Raw genomic sequence first — 13,982 nt, 5'->3', positions numbered from 1 at the left:
AAGTATTAAACTGTTTATGTATCTAATGAAAGATCAGGAAGGGCTGTACACGTTAGCACATGGGGCATGTTCTTCTAGCAAAATGTAAGTCAGATTTTTAAATTTGGATCCTGTTAGTAGAAGATAGGAAAGACTAAATGTCTGGGGTGTTGGGCAAGAATCTGATTTGCTCCCCAGCTTCTGGAAGAATCATTAAGGCTCAGCAAACAGAAGGGATCTATAGCAGTAGGTTGTACACAAGCTAGAAATGTGATCGCTGTATTGAAGGCCTTTCAAGTGTTTCTAGATTCCAAAAAAGTTGCCTTATTACAGAGAGCAGGATGGGCAGCCCAGAGCCCTCCAGATACTTTGGACTACGACTACTGTGATCCCTGACGGTTGGCCATTGTGGTTGGGGCTGATGGGAATTGTCATAAAATATCTGTGGGCCACCTGCTTTCCTATCTCTGCCTTAGTGAATGCCAGTGTATGTGTTGATTATTTAAGAGACTTTGATTTATGCTTAATGCTTTCAGGGGTGAAACTTGCTTATTGATATGTTCTACCAAGTATGGTGTACCATGTCTGAGTCTGTTTCTAGTGTTGCAAATTGTCATTCTGGATTACCTACTGACTCCTGGGTAGGACCCAGTGTGACTGCAAGTTTTCCTTTCCTCTTTCCCGGAGTTAAAAAATGTACACTTCAGACAACGAGGTGGGAATAATGCCTTGCTTACATTTTGACAGCCTTAGTAGCAGTGCCTGCCAACAAAGTGTGAGTTGTTGATGTCAGACACATAATGCAAATATTGGCAGATGGTACGTAGGTATCAACATTTGATATTTTGACAGATGGTACATAGGTATCAACATTCTTTGATATTGAAATTTATCAGAAAGCTGTTACATTGGTATTTCTGTGGGCAATAAACATTTACATAACCAAGTGAGGAGCTAAATCAAACAGGGCAGTACTTTTAAGATAGTTATCAATTGCATCATTTTGCTGGCAGCTGGATAAATCCTCTCAAATCTTGCAGTGAAAACTAAGTTTCTGATAGTCCATCATAAAATAAGATATTGCAACATAGTACCTTAACCAAAGGAAATAATGAATTACTCTGCTTCCACTGTGACTTATATACACACCATCTCAGGAGAAGATCTCATGACTCTTAATTGATGCTTCTTATCTCAAGGTCTACCTACCTTCTGTCATCAGTGGCTGTCAGCAAACCTCAAACTAAGGCTTTAACAGGTTGTTACCGAATTGACAGGAAATTTAACTACATAGAAGATTCAAGTAATGTGAGTGAATGAATAAGCATGGAGGATAGAACAGTAGATTCAGATTGAGAAACATCAACATAAATCTACTGCCTCGCTTTGTTCTTTATTAAAGAACATTTCCTACTTAGTCTCATAGGTACAAACTAAGAATTGGCAATTTTTTAAAAAATGTGCCTTTAACCAACAAGGATGCAAAACATGGAAGAGATCGGTGCTAGAAATCAAGTAATTTTGTTCCAGCACACAAGTTCCTTTTGATATGTATGCTGCTGAACGAGACTTTTGCTCAGGACTTTGTGTGTGAGGTTATAATTAGATCCAATAGCCTGTCAGTAAAATTAACTTGTCAAAATTTTTTTTTAAAAAAATTGGAAGGTGGAAATAGCTCATTCTTTTTGTCAGCTGAAAGCAGCACTATATATGCAAGCATATGGTAACTGTTAATTATGTTTATTGTAGAAAAATAAGATGAAACATAAATGATCTTTTCCATGTAAAATATTTTAGAAAGAATATCCATGTGATGCTTTTAGTTGCTTAAAAGTTCTTTATGTTGGAATGACACCTGTGGCCAGAAGAACAATGAAAATTACAATGACAAGGAGAATTCCTACAATAATTACAACCATTTTAGTGTTTTTCCACCACATCTTCCTTGAGATCTTCGTAGTTGTTTTTTGGAAACCATGAGCCTGAAAGCAAATGGGGAAATGTGCAAGTTAGTAATGCGACATGCCAAATATGATGAAACTTTATCAATAATAAAATAATAACTAATAATAATATATTTATTTCTTACCCACCTCTCCCTTTGGATGGAGTCAGTAACCATTAATACAAAAATACAGTAATAAATCAGATACATAAAAATTAAAGAGCATATTAAAATCAATACAACATCAAAATAACAATCAACACATCTTAAAAATTCTTGGTTTAAGATTCATCTGGGTAGGCCTGCCGGAAAAGGCTAGTCTTTGAAGCTGCCTTAAATTCAGAGACAGAGTTAAGTTAAATCTTATCCCTCCTCCTCCCTCCCAATCCCCTTTCCTTTCGTGTCATGTTTTTTAGATTGTAAGCCTGTGGGCAGGGACTGTCAAATATTTTTGTAAGCCGCCATGAGAGCCTTTTTTGGCTGAATGGCGGGATAAAAATGCTTAAATAAATAAGTTTAGGAATCTCCTCCGGCACAGTATGAGGCCAGCAAGAGAAAAGGTCCTCTGGGTAGCAGTTGACAGCCTAGTTTTGGCTGACTGAAGTAAGTGCTCCCCAGAGGACCTGAGTGTGTGGGGTGGTCTGTATGGGAGAAGGTGATCCCGCAGGTAACCTGGACCCAAACCATGTGGGGCTTTAAAGGTAATGACCAACACTTCGTACTTTGCCCGGAAACTAATTGGCAGCCAGTGGAGTGATTTTATTGTTGGGATAATATGCTCACCCCTAGACATACTGGTGACCAACCTGGCTGCCATAAATTTATATGCTACACCAACAAGTGGTAACTGAGGTGCTGGGAAAATAAGGGAGCTAACAATGAGATGAAATTCAATTTTCAGTATAATATACTTTCATTACATTTAGCCTGAATGATGGGGGCAAGGGAGAAAGAAAATTGGAGAAAAAAAGAATATTTCCTATCCTGTTATACCATTAGATAAAACTGCTTAAGTAATCAATTCATGCTGTTAGGTACTTGGACAGTTTTTTCAAAGCCATGATGGTCTTGGACACTGCTTTTTTTCCTTAGAGGAACATTTTTAGAGCGGCATACTGGTTGTGAGCCCTCTCAAGTGGTCTGTCTGCTAGTTCTTGCAAGAGATACCCACTTTCTCTATATTTCTTGCCTCAACATTGACAAACTGGGCCCTGGTGCCTGCTCTGTGGGCTGCGGGTTTTGTGCGGAGTTTCTGTATGCAGCGCAGTCAATTTAAAGAGAAGGAAAGGAACCTCTTGTGCAAGCACTGAGTCATTACTGACTCTTGGAGGGACGGCAGCTTTCACTGACGTTTTCTTGGTAGGCCTTATAGCGGGGTGGTTTGCTGTTGCCTTCCCCAGCCGTTATGGTGTACCAGTTTCTGTATGTAGCTCAGTCAATTTAAAGGGTCAGCCTAAAACTTTTCTACTAATATTTTGCATGCACTGAATGTAGAATTACCGCTGTTTCAAGATCATCGCTTCGGTCCGCCAGCTCACTCAGTCGTTCATCTCTTTGCAAAACTTTTTCGATATTATGAGTCATGACATTTTTCACATCGTCCACTTGAACTTGAAGTGTAGAAATTGCAGTATCATTTTGTTTCTCATTATGCGCCATCTGCCCGGTAAAAAGTACATTTCATTCGTTATACTCAAAATGAATTATGTCAGCTACTGTCTTGGATATCGTGTCAGTTAAGATGCCTCTTAATGTTCTCTCAAAATAATGTGCTGGTGAGTTAAATATAGACGATTTTAAAATTTAACACTTAGATTATTTCCTTGTTTCCACAAGTCCTGTTTTATTCATAGATTTCTATCCCAATTTTCAATCATAAAGCATTTTCCCAGAGCAGCTAACATCTCAAAAGTTAAGCACTAACAACTGAAAGTATAATAAAACAGCAGAACAGTAAAACCAGATACTAAAATCAGGACCATCTAAGATTCAAACAGCACTTGTTAAGTAGGCATTTATCAGTGTTCTGCGTAATGGTAAATACCTCTTAGCATTTTATTTAAAAATTAAATACTGCTCTTCTATTAAAACTATCCAAACAAATTATAAAATTCAGCAGAGCCCCCCCCAGTGTAAAACCAGCAGCAAAGCAGTCTAAAATCACATATCCCCCCGCCCCCAAGCAAAACAGAAAAGTTAGCGAAATGGCAACCATTTATTTCTTACACTTTAGGGAGGTAATTCGTTTCTTTACCATTGTAATTGCACAAAAGCAGCTTGAGAACAAACATTAAATCAGAACAGATTGAAAAATAAACTTTTAAAAGCCAGCTCTAATGGGATGGAAAAAGTAAAATTCTGAAGGGCAAACAAAATATTTAAGCAACAAGGTGTTCAAGATTTTTCTAGTCTTCGGGCGCAATGCTATTGGCTTTCAAAATTCCTATGCCTTACTAGGCTACAGCTGGGAGGGCAGAGGGACACTATTTTCACCTCTCTCCCCTCCCTTTATTTATTTATTTACCTCTAGTTGGCCCTCTGAGCCCATTTAGAGGAGTCGAGGAGCCGCAGCTAAAGAGGCCATAGGATTTTGCAGATACTGGCCCCTCCTCTCTCTTCCCCCGAAGCTTTTTCATCTCTATGAGGTCATCAGAAGACACTTTGCCACCTTCGAAAGCAAGAGTTGTGGTTCTTTCCGCAGCAACTGCAAGGGATTTGCAGGAGCGATCAGGTCTTCAGGTCTTCCTCCTGAAGTCGTAGCAGTGTCTACCGCTTCGGGAGGGGGGAATCCCCCAAAATAAATCCTATTGTCTTACCACTAGTGTTAACAAATGAAACACCTTCAATAGAAACTTATAGCTATTTTAGGATCTATCACCACAACATAATTTTTCCTTTGTGCTATACTAAAGCCTTCCCTTCTCCTTAATGACAAACTGGTGTAAATGTTCTAATAAGCTATGGTTATCTCCTCTTCCGGGCTAGTAAAATCACAATAGCTATGGACATGGCTACTTTCCTGTAGGTCTTATCTCACAACCTCTCACAGTTCTTATGGTCTTGCTCTCCTAGTTCTGTGAATATACAGCTACATCAGGAAACCACATCCCAGCATCTAGCACACTGCCTGTTGTGTTGTGAAGCGTAGGCGCCACTCCTGGGGAAAGGGAATGCTAGGAACAAATCTTTGCACAAGAACTCGTCCATTTCCTTGTACAGATTCTCATACCTTTGATTTGTTTACCCATCTCTGTAACCAGCAGTTTAAAATGGGATAGAGGTTTCTCATGCATCTGAACATATTAGATGAGAAAACTCCAAAGTTAAATTAAGCAGCAGAGGAATAAGAGAATCATTAAATTTTAGACGCCCCTTCCTCCAACAGGAATATAACCTAAATGACCAGCATTTCTAGTGCATCTTGATATTTTTTTTAGTGCTCCAGGTGTTATTACTAGAACAGCTTAAAAAATAACCCAAACGGCTGCTATATTAATCAAGCTCAAACTGGTAAACCAGGGGTGGGGAACCTTAGGCCTGGGTTCCCAATCCGGCCTTCAGAGACCCCCCCCCCCGATGGCCAAACCTCCTTTCCCCCAACCACACATCATTGGGTGGGTTCCCAACTTTTGTGTGGTTTTTCACCCATTTCAAAAGCTTGAAATGCTCCTTAAGGCTGAGTTACTGGTATTTTATTTTATTTATTTATTTATTACACTTATATACCACTCCCATAGCCAGTGCTCTCTGGGCGATTTACAGAAATAAACCGCCCAGTAAGAGATACGCTCACCTACGTTGGATCTTTTGGCATTTTTTTGTCTCACCACTGGAATGCAGTCCCTGAGAGTTAATCTAAAATTTAATTTAGTCCAGGTGAAACATGTTCTTCACCCCTGTGGTAAACAATGCCCCAACCACCAAATGGGCAGTAATTTGTTCTTGCGTTTATGCCTACACACAGAGTTCGTGGTGGTAGCTAGGTGTGCCCATACCTGGAGAATACGGCATTTTCTCTGATTCTGCAACGGTTACCTATGCCTTTGTAATGTTCAAGCTAGAGTACTGTAAGATGTACCCTGGGCCTAACCTGGACGACTATTCAAAAGCCGCATTTGACCTTGAAAGCTGCGTTCTGATTTTGTTAGGGTTGGGTTTGCTGGGCGTGCATTAAGCATCTGCCACATGTCAATCGTCAAAAAGTGTAGATGGTTGTGAGCAGAGGCATGTGGGACTCGCTTGCCACAGAAGACTCTCCGTTTCCCCTTTTATTACTTTTTAAGTGGTGTGTGAGACCACTCAAATTCATTTGCGGTTCAACGAATTTGTGTCTTAACTGACAGTGACTCTGTTGGCTGCTCTTTGCCCTTTCCGTTTTAATGGCGACGATGACTTACATTTATATACCGCCCCATAGCCAATGCTCTCTGGGCAGTTTACAGAGATTAAAACATTGAACATTAAAAAACGATATAAAAAAATCTAAAAAGCATAAGAACAGACAATATCCATGATGCGTTGATGCTATGATTTTATCTGTGGGATCTACTTTGTGAAAATGTTTCAGTTGAAAAGAGAAATACCTTTAAAAAAAATCTGCACTGCTATTCTGACTTTTGGGATCAATTCTAGATAGTGATGTGTGTGGGTAAATATAATCTTATATATGAATGTGGGTCACACCCATGAAGAGAAAAGTCCCACACCCTGTGTGTGGTCCCTGGGGAATTGCAGGGGTGTGTTCATCTTCTAATTTAACGAAAAAGGGGTAGCTGGCACGGCATCACAGTAAGCTATAAGCAACGCTAAAACACTCCCCAAAGTGGAATGTACCCCATATGAATAGGAAATAGAAATGTATTCAATTTTAATTGCTATGGGGTGGGGCTGAATTGCAACCTGGAGGACAATTTCCTCCAGAATCAAGCTGAAAGGTAGCTGTTGGATGTGAAACCGTGTCTCCCAGTTGCCTCCTTTTAATGGAAGGAAAAGCTATTTATTTCTTTAGTTATTACATTTTTATATTGGCCCATAGCTGAAGCTCTCTGGGTGGTTTACAAAGGTTAAAAACATAAAAAACCACAATATGAAAAATGGAAAAACATTTTTAAAAAAGTACAGACAATATACACAGAGACAACATATATCTAAAAACAACTTGGGCCATCAGCCAAACAGCAATCAATCTAAATTCATCATGTGCTGCCAAATGCCTGGGAATTTTTATAAACCACCCCGAGAGCTTCGGCTATTGGGCGGTATAAAAATGCAATAAATAAATAAAAGAGAGAAAAGCCTTAGCGTTGGAAGGATAACAACACTGGCACTAGGCGGACCTCATCAGGGAGATCATTCCATAATGGGCTCCACCACCGAGGAAGCCTTCTCCCTTGTTGCTTATACATCCTAACTATTTCCAGAGCATGGGGTAGCAGCGGTAGTCTGTAGCCAAAACAATGAAGTATCTCGTGGCACTTATGGTATAAGCTATAACCCACTATTCCGTGAAAGCTTATGTCAAAATAAGATCTGTTAGTCTACCACAAGATACTTTGTTTTTCCTACATTCTCAGAAACTCCTATGGCCAAACGTGAAGGAATGACAACAGTTTCACTAGTACTCTCAAGAACTGAAACTGCTTGACCATTTGCCCTGGAAATGACAACTGAGCCAATTTAGGCTTTCAAAGTGCCCTCAAAGGAATTTTGATGGCTTTGATCCCTCAATTGTGAGATAGATACACTTCCCACGTCATTGATAGAATGGTATGGAGGACTGGTTTCAATATTTCTAGCGATTCTGTTTAACTTTCTGTTAGTTGCTCTTTGTGTTCGGGATGGGGTAGGTTACAAATAAAATCCTATAGCAAACTCGTTCTAAAACGGCACTATCTACACACAAGAGGGAGATTTCATCAGGCTTGGGAGAACCCCAAACTTTGTGTATTTAAGGGGGGCATAAAAGGTGGTGTGTGTGTGTGGGGGGGGGGAACAACCCAATAAGGATTAAAAATGGTTAGGTTAGTGTTGAAGCCTTTCGCTCCTATGTTTTGAATAGGGAGACATTTTTCTCCTTTCATAATACTAGAAACTGGGGTCACCCCATGAAGCTGATTGGTGGGAGATTCAGGACAGATAAAAGGAAATACTAAACACAATGTGTAGTCAAACTATGGAATTCACTACCTCAAGATGTAGAGATGGCCATTTTGAATGGCTTTAAAGGGGGGTTAGACAAATTCCTGGAGGAGAAGGTTATCAATGGCTACAAATCCTGACGGTTATGTGCTACCTCCAGTATCAGAGGCAGCAAGCCTGTATACAGCAGTTGCTGGGGAACATGGGTGGGAGGCTGCTGCTGCATTCATTTCCTACTTCTGGGTCACCTGTGGGCAGCAGGTTGACCAGTGTCTGAACAGAATGCTGGGCCCTTGGTGTGATCCAGCATGGCTCTTCGTTTTAAATATACCTTTAAAACATGATATCATCTTGAAATGCATCTTCAAGATACTGTCTGTGTGCCTAGCTTTTCCAAATATTTGCATTTATTTATTTTGTATTCCTGAGCCCACTATATATGCATGATAATTGTACATCAGTATCCTTAGGATTGTTTACTCCTTTTGTAGCACTATTTCAAGGCCACTAGCAGTCTCCAAAATATTTCTACTAATTAATGGCAAAAAACCCTTGACAAGGTTTAAATAACACTGGAGCGCCAGTTCTGTGCACATTTACTGTGAGAGTAAGCCCTATATTTCCCAAGGGGACTTAATACTAAGTCAACATGTCTAGGATTGTTTTGTAAAAGTGCCTTTACACCGTTACACGCCTTTACACTTGTGTGCTTTTGGAAATGTTGAATGAGGGATAGGAAATGGAAAGGAGCCATTTTAAAAATCAAACCCATATTCTAACCAGTGTGTAGGCAATGCATTGGAATGACAGAGATAGGAAAAGCTAAAACAATTTAAGTCAAATTTTCCAAAACTGCCCAGAACAGCTTCTGTTCTCAGTCAGTAATCATGGTAGTCTTATCTGTGGCACGAAGTGGTAAAGAGTAATAAAGATCACCAAGCATGAATTAATTGGAGACCACATTTGAGATTCAGTGTGAAATCATGGTTTTAAAGTGTCCAAATTTCCTTCTTTATTGTTGTTGCCAGCACAATGTTAACTGCAACACGCAGCCTGTGTGGAAAAAAGATGGACAGTTCAGAAATCTATTTTTATACCTCCTGCTATTTGCCCAGGAGAGAATAGAAGTGGTGAGGGATTTAATTGTCTTCCACGCATGCAAAGGTTCCTTTGGATTAAAGACTACATTAACTAGAATTAATGCAGTCATTTATTTATTTATGTTTGCATTTATAACCCGCCTTTTTTCCTCCCAAGGAACCCAAGGCGGTGTACATAGTCCTCTTCATTTTATCCTCACAACAACAACCCTGTGAGGTGGGTTGGGCTGTGAGTCTGTGACTGGCCCAAAGTCACCCAATGGGTTTCCATGCCAAGTGGGGACTAGAACCTGGAACTCCCAGTCCAACACCCTTGCCACTACACCACACCGTCTCTCATGATGTCAAGGCTTGTTGCTGTGTTATTCTCCAAAACTTTATTTTGTAAACCTAGAATTGTAATCCTAAAGAGCTCTAATCAAAGCCAAACAAAACTCCCTAGCCAGTTTTTTAAATCTTGTACAACAGCCTTCCAAGTTACACAGCAAACTGCTTTGGAAACGTGCAACAATCTCAAAAGAGATCTGTGATCAAGCATGAGGCGTGGGTCAAAGGAAAGAAGCAAAAACTACATTAGGCATCTGCTTAAAGCAGGGAATTCTTTGAACTGTGACAGGGGGCTCATCTACACCAAGCAGGATATTCCACTATGGAAGTGGTATATAAAAGGCGGGAGCCATACTACTGTTTTATAGTGGTATTGAAGTACACTGACAACTGTTGGGGCCCATTGACACGTACCATCTACTGCTTTCATAGTGCTATATCCTGCTTGGTGTAGATGTGTCAATGGGCCCCACCAGTTGTCAGTGCACTTCAATACCACTATAAAGCAGTAGAGTAGCTCCTGCCTTTTATATACCGCTTTCATAGCGGAATATCCTGCTTGGTGTAGATGAGCCCTAAGATTCTGGATGTACTGATAAGTGCCACTGATCTCAAGAATATAAATGGACAAGGATAAATTTCTCCCTCCAACTCTATTGAAATAATGCTAACTTCGGAATGATCTCTAAAAAGCATATTGTAAAAATGGATGTTACACTTGCTCTTTCACAAAGGTTTCTTGTGAGTGGTTTTTTTTCCATTTTTCATTCATATTGTTCCTTTATTGATCTCAGGAGTGCTCTAAGGAGCACAGTAAAGCAATAAGCTTAAGTACAATTGACTCTGGCTTCCTAAACGCTATTAAAAACTCATGGAGAAGAAGTAGCAACAGAATGTGAGAGAAGATAATCTGTCCCTTTTATGAGCATCTGTTGCTTATATCTGTAATTCTATCCAGAGCCAGTTGCTGATTGATGAAATGTTACCAAAGTAATGCAGTCATTTAAGACTTCAATACAACCCTCCGCTTTTTTAGAACTTCAATTACATTTCTAGAAGATTACCATATTTCAGAAAATATATATTTACAGAAGACTCGTAACTATAAACTAGAAGTCAACACATCACTTGCTTTCCAGATATAACAGCAATGAGTTGGATCCAGACGTAGTCGTACTTGGGCCCTATTGAAATAAATGGGGCAAATTAGCTGTGACTTATGTCTCATTGGGTTTAAGGGGGACGAAGTGCAAGTAACAGGCAGAGCTGTCATAATCCCCAAATCTGCTGGCTGGTGGGTTTTAGAATGTGTTGGAGGCAGTCCTCTGGTAGAATGTGTCCCAGAGTTCCCAGTTATGTCTGTGGAATGTCTGTTGTCTTAAATCTACCTGCTGGCAGTAGGCCTTGAAAACCAGGCATGACAGGGTTGAGTGGAGGCACTGGCTCTAAAGCCCCTCCATTTCCCTCAAGAGGACCCAGGACTGCCCCCCTCAGCTACACCACCTTTTGGCTGACATCTAGCGCATCAGCAGACGAGCATTTTATCACATTACTAGGCACTCACGGTTTTACGCGGGTCCTTTTGACGCTGCCGTCCACCTCCCGCCCCCTCTGCTCATTTTCTTGTCGCAAAAAAAAAGACCCGGAAAATCTGTCTTTTTCGGCTGTAGCGAAATGTCCCGCTATTTCCTGCTATGTGCAGCAGAAGCAGCAGGATAAGAACGCCCACTGAATCGGGCTACGTGGTTATTGTTTATTTCCTCTTTCTTCTCTGTGTAAAGAAAGAAGAAGTATTGTGGGACAGAAATGAGGGGAAAAGCAACGATAAGGAAACACGATCCCCCCCGCGTCTGATGATGCTCTTAGACAATCCCACCCCCAATTTCAATAGTGTGTGTTTTAAAAGATCTGCTGAGGAAAAAGGCATGGTGCAAAAGTGAGGGAAATTAGCACCACCAAACAGAAAAAAAAGTGGAGAGCGCAGCTCTGGTGCTGTCCATCGTTCAATCTTAAACTATTCAATGTTTCCTTTTAAAAATGTTTTACGCATTTAATTGTCAGTTATACTTGTTTTACACGTTCAACCTTGAACCGTTTTATGTTTCATTTTCAAGTCAATGTGTGTCTAATTGGCAGTTTTACTAATTTCATATGTAGCTCCTGACGAAGGACACTGTCCGAAACACGTAGAGTGAGTGAGTACATGGAAGAATTGATTTGAAAATAAAAATAAAGGTCCAAAGCACCGGAGCTTTGCTCTCCACCTTTTTTCTCTGAGGAAAAAGGGAACCAAAAGCTGCCTCTTCACTTCCTGCTCTGGCCCATGTGAGCTAGTAGGGCTTTAGAAGTTGTAGATAATCCAGCACTTTGCTCCCTAATCCCACAAGGATTATTCTTTTAGTCTGGATCCAACCCAAAGTCTGTGTTGATATAACCTAGTTTGAGATTACATATACAGTCACTAAAGGCGCAGTCAGATGCATCTTTAGACAGGAAAAAAAGTCCTACAGCTCCCAGCATCCCCTAGTTTGCATACCGAGAGTTGTAGGACTTTTTTTCCTGTCTAAACATGCATAAGATTGTGCCCTGAGATGTTATTAATATATTATTTTCAGACTACAGTGGCCATGCTAATTCAAAACCTCATTAGCGACTTGTGGCGATCATTCCAATTAACTTTTGTTACAGTGAATATAATAAGATTATTTTACCTAAAGCGGCTTTAGAAAATCCAGAAGTAGAGTTAAAGCACTTCAGATGTGTATTTCCCTCTCTTCTTTTGGAAGACATCTGTCGACTCAGATGACTCAGTAGAAAACTATTGTTTAATCTTCTAGTTAATATTTTACTACAGTGACTACTCAGAATGATTCTGCCCTAGAAATGTTTATTTACCGACAGAGTAAGATTTAATCGTTTATAAAACGTGTGGATATAGACCATATAGATTCAGCATCTAGTTATTTTCCTCAGTAACTTTTATTAACGACTGTTGCAATAAGGTTTGATATTACGTACCATGAATTGTGCAAGTGCCTCTTGAAAATCTGCACTAAACTCAGGACTTAGCAAAAAGTGTTTGTGGATATCAAGGAGTTGCTGCCAACAGTCTTGAAAATCTAGGGGGGGAAATTGTGAAGGAAACAATTTAATATGGATTTCCAGAAGCAATAAATAATCAATGTAATTAAAAATATTTAAAATGCACCAGATTTATTTATCTGAGGTGCCTGGAGGCAAGGATGTGGTTAAAGCAGAGCCTTATTTACATAGAGTTAAAAGAATATAGATTATATGAAGGACATAAACAAATCCAGCTACCAGCAGATTTGGGCTGCAGACCTGCACACTGGTGTTTAAATCCCATTAAACCAACTAGTGTGTGTCAGTACATAAGTTGGGTTGAGAGACTGCGATGGAAGCATGATCGTCACACTTTGTTCAGAAGTGCTATCTTTAAGGACTGAACTCGAGGGGAACCTGCCACTATTTGTAGTTGAAATTGAGTACGGTTAGCACTGTTTGGTTGGCTACCTATGACATCATGAGTTTCATGGTTGTGTGTGTGTGAGCGAGAGAGCGAGAGCGTTTATGTTATGGTTGGCATTTCCATCTATTTTTTCTCTTCCAACAGATATATGTGTATACAGCTCCATGCAAACTGTGGCTATAAAAGAGTGGGTGGGTGTGAGAGAGATGCGGCATTCAGATGTAAGAGCAAACCACGGTTTGTTGTCTTTTGCTTAAGAAGCTGTGAGCCTTGGGTGTGCGTGTTCCCTTTGCAAGTGAGGGGAGCTCAGAAGCATCAACTTGTGGTTGATGGCAAATCTGTTTGGTGTTGTGTCCAAATGAGGCAAACTGGCTTCATTTCAGTTTGGGATCCTGCACCGTGGGCAAAATGAAACCTTGCAGCATAGGAAACTGCCTTAAACTGAATCAGAACATTGGTCCATCGAGCCCAGTGCTATTGATACTGCTTAGCAGTGGCATGCCAATGCTTCAGGCAGGATTCTTTCCTAGTCCTACTTGGAGATGCTGGTGATAGTTCTACTACTGGTTTGCACACTCCGTAGTTTTCCACATTGAGGCTATGGTTTGCTGCTAACAAAAATCATATTAATGTGTTTTTTTCCAGGTACAAAGGGTAATCCTTGCAAGTCATGTGTGTGGATGAATTTTGGACAAATGTATCATCATCATCACCATCATCATATAAATATTTCTTACCCGCCTCTCCTTTTGGATCGAGGCAGGGAACAACATTAGTACAACAATACAATATAAATCATATACATAAAATTAATTAAAAGGGCATATAAAACCAATACAATATCAAAATAACAATCAAAACATCTTAAAATTATTGGTTTAAAATTCATCTGGGTAGGCCTGCCGGAAGAGGCTAGTCTTTATAGCTCTCTTAAACTTTGAGAGAGAGTTAAGTTGATGAATCTCCTCCCACAGGCCATTCTACAGTCTGGGGGCGGCAGAAG

At 40.1% G+C, this 13,982-nt stretch overlaps 1 protein-coding gene across 3 annotated transcripts; it reads right to left on the bottom strand.

The window, feature by feature from the left end:
* Positions 1-733: 733 nt before the first annotated feature.
* LOC134404688 (vesicle-associated membrane protein 8-like) lies at positions 734-12,286 on the bottom strand. Of its 3 annotated transcripts, none has more exons than XM_063135515.1 (4): positions 12,201-12,286; positions 4,449-4,628; positions 3,425-3,583; positions 734-1,961 (listed from the first exon to the last, which is right to left on the bottom strand). In XM_063135515.1, exons 2-4 carry the CDS (start codon positions 4,470-4,472, stop codon positions 1,818-1,820), a joined length of 327 nt encoding a protein of 108 aa, XP_062991585.1. In that variant the 5' UTR covers positions 4,473-4,628; positions 12,201-12,286; the 3' UTR covers positions 734-1,817. The 3 variants fall into 3 exon arrangements, 2 of the variants coding, with proteins under 2 accessions (XP_062991585.1, XP_062991586.1); XM_063135516.1 differs by lacking the exon at positions 12,201-12,286 and adding an exon at positions 10,579-10,656; XR_010025898.1 differs by lacking the exon at positions 4,449-4,628.
* Between the last annotated feature and the right edge of the window lie 1,696 nt (positions 12,287-13,982).

This window comes from Elgaria multicarinata, chromosome 10, assembly GCF_023053635.1.
Source record: "Elgaria multicarinata webbii isolate HBS135686 ecotype San Diego chromosome 10, rElgMul1.1.pri, whole genome shotgun sequence".
NCBI classification, from domain to species: Eukaryota; Metazoa; Chordata; class Lepidosauria; order Squamata; family Anguidae; genus Elgaria; species Elgaria multicarinata.
This window is presented reverse-complemented; position numbering and strand designations above follow the sequence as displayed.